The sequence below is a fragment of the Trachymyrmex septentrionalis genome, unplaced genomic scaffold, assembly GCF_001594115.1.
Source record: "Trachymyrmex septentrionalis isolate Tsep2-gDNA-1 unplaced genomic scaffold, Tsep1.0 scaffold62, whole genome shotgun sequence".
NCBI classification, from domain to species: domain Eukaryota; kingdom Metazoa; phylum Arthropoda; class Insecta; order Hymenoptera; family Formicidae; genus Trachymyrmex; species Trachymyrmex septentrionalis.
The window spans coordinates 3,815,753-3,822,839 of NW_017305800.1; the positions used below are offsets into that span (position 1 = coordinate 3,815,753).

Sequence of the window (7,087 nt, forward strand, 5' to 3'; positions counted from 1 at the left end):
TATTTTTAATAATATATAATTAATTCATATTAAATTATTTATAAATTTTTATTCTTTATTTTATTATTATCGTAATTATAAAAATAACAGATCATTGTTATAGATTAAATTTAAAACAAAGACATATAAAATGATAAATTTAATGTATCATTTTAATGACATAAAATATCAACTTATATTATTTTAACTGAAAAAAATATAGGATTCTTCTACAGCGCTATTAAAAGTTACTGTGATATCTATTTAAATACAACAACTTAAGTAAATCACGCATAATATTTCGTTTAAGTATAAAAATCTCAATGGCAGTCTATCTGCAGATCAATCTGTGCTCGATTATAGAGATTTAAAGATATATACTAACAATATAAAATAGACTCTTCGCTATGGCTAATATCTCCACAGTTCTGATATTTCCAATTGAGAAACATTTCTCTTTGTCCTCTTTTCTTAGATTCGCTTTCAATTTGTATTACACGAACTTGTGCAACTCGTTTATGAATTTACTTTCATGGATTGAATTATATGTAATGAGTTCTCAGTATTTCACTGCGATTATACTGAAATGTGTTTCATTGATTAAGTACTGAAAATTCCTTTTATTTTTATCATAAAATACTTTTATCGTACAAAATATTTTTTTATAAAAATAATTGTGATAAATTGTTAAAATCAAAACATTCTTATTCTGTGTATATTCTAAGAAATAATTCACATCATTCTTTACCTTTTGCAACAATAGTTACATTTAATTATCAAGAACACACAAACGAAGATAATTGCATGTTTCCTCGGTAGACGAGTCTGCAAGTAGTAACCCTGTGAGTCCTATGCTATACGTCTGCACAAAATTTGTGCATACAATGTTCAAAGAAGTTGGCAAACGAATACATAATTTATTCAATTGAACTTCAATGTTAGTCTAAAACATAAACATTATATCGAATAAATTGAATAATCAAATTTAACATAAATATTGTTAATATAATAAACAGTAGACTAATACCTTAGTTTTATTGCCTTTAATAACATTATAAATCTGCGATACTGCAAGTAAACAGAATGCACAATTTGGCTTATTTTTTGTGCTAATAAAATTCTTAGGAATGTCTACCCACATATTTACTAATGATTCCGACGGGCAAATACGTATCATAGAGCAAACCTTAAATTGCAAACCTTAAATAAATTATACTTTACTGGTTCATTGTTTTAAATACAAAAATATATTACCAGATATGGATCCACATCCATAGCAAGTGTGCCTATAATTGCACCTGTATAAGTATTTACAAAATCTTGACAATCACTTTTAGAAGTAGGTACTTTTATACACACTCTTCCAAAAAATTCTTTCACTTCTTCCTTAAATTTTGGTATATTTATAAAGCTTATATAATACAATATTATATACGCAGAATCATAAAATTTAATATTTATTACCTCATTTTTATTTGTGATGTCTCCAAAATAAACAAATACTAGCAATAAATATTCGCACAATGTACATATTTTCGTTTTATTAATATTTTCGGATTGCAAAGGATAAGGCAGTATTTCAAGTGGCATCGTTTTAAGTTCCAATGTTGAATGTTTTTTGACAGAAAGTTCCTTTTTTTGAAATTCTTCCTCCATCATAATCACTTCGGGACCATCATACTCAGTGACCATTTCAGCTGTGGCTATTGAAAATTAAAGAATTGCATTCATGTGATTTTCGGTCTTATAAGTTAGCCATTATAAAAAATCTAGAGTTATAAAAGTTATTTTCAAAATAATAATCTTAATTTATCTATTAGTAATAAGGCTCATAATTTTAAAAAAACCAAAGAAAAAAGGGGCTACGAGCCAAAAATTATTATATAAAATAGAATAAACCGTTGAAATATAGAAGTTGAATAAAAATAAAAGAAACAAATACAAGTGTATATCATTAAGTAAAAATTTAATCTAATATGCTAGCAGTAAACGAACGTTTCGCTCACACTCGGATCATTTTCAATGTCACACATATATATTTATTACAGTCGGTAAAAACAAAACATAATAATCTTAATATTAACAGAACACGTTCAGCAGACAAAGCAGAGTACTTCTTCAGAACGTTTAATGATTCTTTAATATAATTAGGCCTTGCCTTTATCTTTGCTGGGTTTAAGCATAAGAATCAATTATGCAAATAAAGAATCATTGAGTTTACCGATCTGCTTCGCTGAAGGTGAATAATTTTTAATGTAGACAAAACAACATTAAAAATTTTTTAATGTTGACTTGTCTTCATTTAACAATCCGTTGTTTCATTGTTCATGTAATTTGTCGTACATGAACGAAAAATCCGTGAGCTGGTACTAAATTCAGAAAACTTTAAATACCTCATTCACAATTTTCTATTTCTGCTACAATTAGTGTATTCGTAAAAATATATCATTGACTCAATAATATAAAATTTTGAAATATCATTTTGTAAGGAATGATCTTATTCGTATTATCATTTAATAATAAGCATTATTGGCATTAGCATATTATAAGCTATTACCATTATTGTAACATCACAATATTCCGTCAACGACAATCGTACATTCTACCTAAATAAATTAAAAGTTCAAATCAACAGATCTATCCTGTTTGCAGTATTTTCAGTACATACAGTAGTTTTGCCACGAGAATAAAATCCCGCGATGTAAGAACATGGAGCGAAACAGAAAGACAGCAATAATAAAAAAGGAAAAAAAAGCTCGCGAGAAAGGAAGATTGAAAGGATTTCATAATAGAGAAGTGAAAGAAAACCGATGGAATCTAAAGTCATTATACATACTGGAAATTAAACCTTGTATCCAAATACAATTAAAAGGCTTGTAGATAAAACTAAACTTCAATTACAAATAAAAGCTAAGGTCAATAATCATAGACAATTCTGGTTTTAATTATCTTAAATAATATCTTAAGATATTACACATAGATAATACACACAATTCTGTAATGATTTATGACATCTTAAGATTATATTTAAGATAATTTTAAATATAAGAATCGACTATAAATGCCGGTCTAAATGTGGCTCGCAAATAAAATTAAACATTGCTTACAAATAAAGATTTTAAATGTCGCAATATTTACAAGGTAGAGGTACAAATATTACATGCGCGTAATTGCCAAACAAAAAAAAGTATTCTAAAAAGAAGTGCGCATCAGAGTGAGATTATCACGACGTGACAAAGGCTGCTTTGTTTTGGAAGTATGCTTTCAACGTTTAATGCATTCTATCGTTAGACATAAAAACAAAGATAGAACGCACTGTGATAGTGCTGCAATGAAAGCGCGTTTTCGAAACGCAGCCAAAAAGAAACAGAATTATAACGTAAGACAACTCAGAATATGTGTATATATACTGAAAAGTTAATAGATAATTTAAATAATATGTAGCAAAAATATATTTTTAATATAAGTAATCTATCTTTATAAGTATATTTTTCATTGCTATATTGGAATGCACTAAAAAACTTTCCTTTTTGTTTTCGGAAAGTTTAAACTATATTTCATTTTAAGTAGAAAGAATGCATATATATAAAAAAATGGTTAGATGGGGAGTAAAACGGATAGTAAAAGCGTGGCGAGATGTCAACTCACCAGCTAAAATCGCACTGAGCACAATCAAAATTTCTTTCATGCTTTTCGTCGATTTAGCAAAGACAATTTGAATCTCACGATAAATTGTGCACAATTGAATTACGACGTAATTGAGCGCGCGACGATCAAATAGCGTAAAGTCATAAACGACACTTCCAGACTAATCGACTGTTGGACCACGAATCGTTGTAACTTCAAAAATCGTTTCGGAAAACAATTCATGACTTCGGCAATAATCGGTAATATTCGTCTTTTCACGCAACTCATATGTAGTCCGACAATAAATCGACGTACACGCTCAAGTATGCGCACACTTTACTGAGCCATTGCAGCAACCACGTGTTTTCATTCCCCATATGCATCACGAAGGCTATTTTGTCCAATTTTCTAAATGTTAAGGAAGTCTTTTCAAACATTTTATGTTTGTATGAATAAAACAGTACCGATAGAATTGTATCTATGATGAACTGAAAATTTTTATGCGGCGCCATATAGTTAGTCTTTAAAAAAAAAATATATATATATAATTTTCTAGACTATCGTTATTGTGATTGAGAAAAGGAAATATTCCAGACAAAAATATCTCATGCGCAGAGAGAGAGAGAGAGAGAGAATATTTTATTAAAAAAATATAAGTCATACATTTTTAGAAATACAACTCATAAATTCGGAATCAAATATTTTATTTTTTTATTTTGCAATTATTATAATTAAAAATAACAATTATTATTGCTATAAGTTAAATATATATAGAAAAAATACAGAGAGACGGAATTCAGATTTATATATTGTTTAGATTATATAAAATACTCGATCAACATTACATTTCATAAATGTTAAAAATCATATAATAAACTAAAATATAAATGTTAAAAATTTAATATGCTTTTAAAGCTACATATAATAAATGTTATATAAAAATATTCATAAGACGTTTGTAGCGTATATTAAACGTTTTTTAAAAATTGGTTTAAAATAAACCTTTTCATATAAAACATTGACAGTTTTCTAAACATATATTTTTTATTTAATCAACATTTCTATTTAATATCAGCTAAAATAAAATAAGTTGTTATATTTCAAGCAGACAATTTATGTTTTTAAATAATATAATAATAACAAAAATTGTAATTTATTTTTTGTAATTTATGTCTTAGATTTATAATATGCTCTGTTTGCAAAGACCTAGCCGAGCACATATCTCTTTAGAATTGACACCTTCTGAGAGGAGATTTATTATAGAATCACCATATTTATTCTCAAAATAATTGCATTCCGTGGCAACTATTTGTGGAAAATAATTGCATGCACTATGTGCAACTTTCGTGATTAGCTCTCGTATGTCGTCATTTATACTAATAGGTTTATTCATAATTTGCAATACAATATTACAAATTATACAAACATCACCAGATTCAATATTAGCAGGTTGTAATGGTTGTCCAGGTACTTCACTGATTACTGAAATAATTTAAAAAATTTATTTTAAATATTAAAAATTTTTTTTTAAGTATTCAAGCATTTAAGTAAGTATAATAAAAAGTAAAAAATAAAAACCCAAATAGTGCGTGCTAACTGCACGTCTGTATAGTCTCTCGTAAATTTGCCAAGGAAGGAAGTTTTAATACAACCCATTACAATAATAAAAAATAAATTTATATTATATTAAGGATATTTTTTGTACATATTATATAATCAGATTAACTATAGCCATCAGGTACATACTGCATATATTCTAACTCTGTAAAACATCAAGTTGTATAATATAACATAACTTGTTAGTTGTAATTTCTCATTCAATAATATAATTGTAATATAATACGTATATATTATATTAGTTATATTATTGAGTAGGAAATTACAATTACAGATACGTTACATGTAACAACTTGATGTGTGTTTATTGAAAATAAGTTATTCTTATGTCAATTAATTATTATTTCTATTTACTTCTATTCACTTTTCTTATTTCTATTATTTCTATTCACTTAGCGATAATTTTTCTCTGATGCGAACATTTTTTTGAAAAATTTTTTGACTTGACAGTTAAACGAATGTAATATTTGTAATATTTATACTTTATTTTTGCAATAAATATTCCGATATTTGAAACTTTGCAAATTTAATTTGATTTGCGAGTAACATTTAGTTTAATTGCAAGTAACTTTTAAATTTATTAAACATATTATATTTTATTTTGAGTACAAAGAATATATATGTGAAAATTATTAGAGAGAAAAAGCAGATATGAAAACGACGACAAGATGTCAACTCACCAGCTAGAATCGCTCCGAACATGATCAAAATTTCCTTCATGCTTTGTCTCATAATTTCAAAGATAACGTAGTGAAGATATATTTGTATTTTAAATACAAATAGTGCGTAATTAGATTATACCGAGTGGTTGATGATCAAAAAGCATGAGTCGTGTATGGCACTTCTAGACTAAATGACATTGACTGCTGAATAACGAATTGTTATAACTTCAAAAACTATTTTTCAATTCATACGTAATCCAACAATAAATTCATCGACAATAACATCAAGCGTGCACAGATATTGCTCTTGCGGCAACCACGCGTTTATTTCCCGTGCGCATCACGCAAACTTTGTCCAATTTTCTGCATGATCCCAAGAGAGAACAAACATCTCTATGAATAAAACAATATAAAATATAATAAAACAATATAAATATATTATATATTTGTATTATGCTTATTTTTCAATTTTAAATAGCTTACGAATTATTATCTTATCTTAATTTATATTTTAACATATGACTTTCACCTTTTAAATACATATATATGTACTGACTTATTATTTGTGTATTTGTCCTTGATATATAATTTTTAGAATCAATGGCAGTCTTACTTTTGTCTTGTAATGACTAACTTGATATTATATATTGATTATTGATTCTTATTTAAAATAATCTATACGACTTGAATCTTTATTCTCCTTCGTGCAGTTACTTTCGTCCGAACAAAATTTCGTGCGTCGCGTACGCCGATAAATATACATATTCTCACTGGCTGTTATTGTCATTTTGTTATTTAAACATATACTAGAAGATTGAAAGTAAATTGCGATGGAAAACCATCTTATTACAGTATAATCATGTAAATAGTGTGTGTATAATACACACATGCGCACGCACGCACACACTCTAAGGCTATAGCTAAATAATATAGCAAGTTTCTACATATAATGAATCTTTAAGTTCATTTTATTTTTTATTGTTGCATTAAATAGCACAAAAACTTTCCTTCTTGTTATGTAAGTTTGGTATATAGATATATCTTTCATTTTAAATGCAACGAATATGAGAAAATTGTCGGAGAGGAAAAGCGCGGCGAAATACCAGCTAGAATCGCATTAAGTGTGAATAAAATTTTCATCATACTTTATCTCGTCATTTAAAAATAAATGAAGAAGACAATTTATATTCCAAATACAAATT

The 7,087-nt window shown here is 27.0% G+C and overlaps 1 protein-coding gene across 1 annotated transcript; it reads right to left on the bottom strand.

Annotated features, from left to right (window-relative positions):
• Nucleotides 1-441: 441 nt before the first annotated feature.
• On the bottom strand, nucleotides 442-4,043 carry LOC108752729 (prosaposin-like). The gene is made up of 7 exons (XM_018493763.1): nucleotides 3,942-4,043; nucleotides 3,628-3,700; nucleotides 1,444-1,682; nucleotides 1,234-1,365; nucleotides 1,007-1,165; nucleotides 728-922; nucleotides 442-560 (listed from the first exon to the last, which is right to left on the bottom strand). The coding sequence occupies exons 1-6, from the start codon at nucleotides 4,041-4,043 to the stop codon at nucleotides 749-751; spliced, it is 879 nt and encodes a 292-aa protein (XP_018349265.1). The 3' UTR covers nucleotides 442-560; nucleotides 728-748.
• Nucleotides 4,044-7,087: the final 3,044 nt, after the last annotated feature.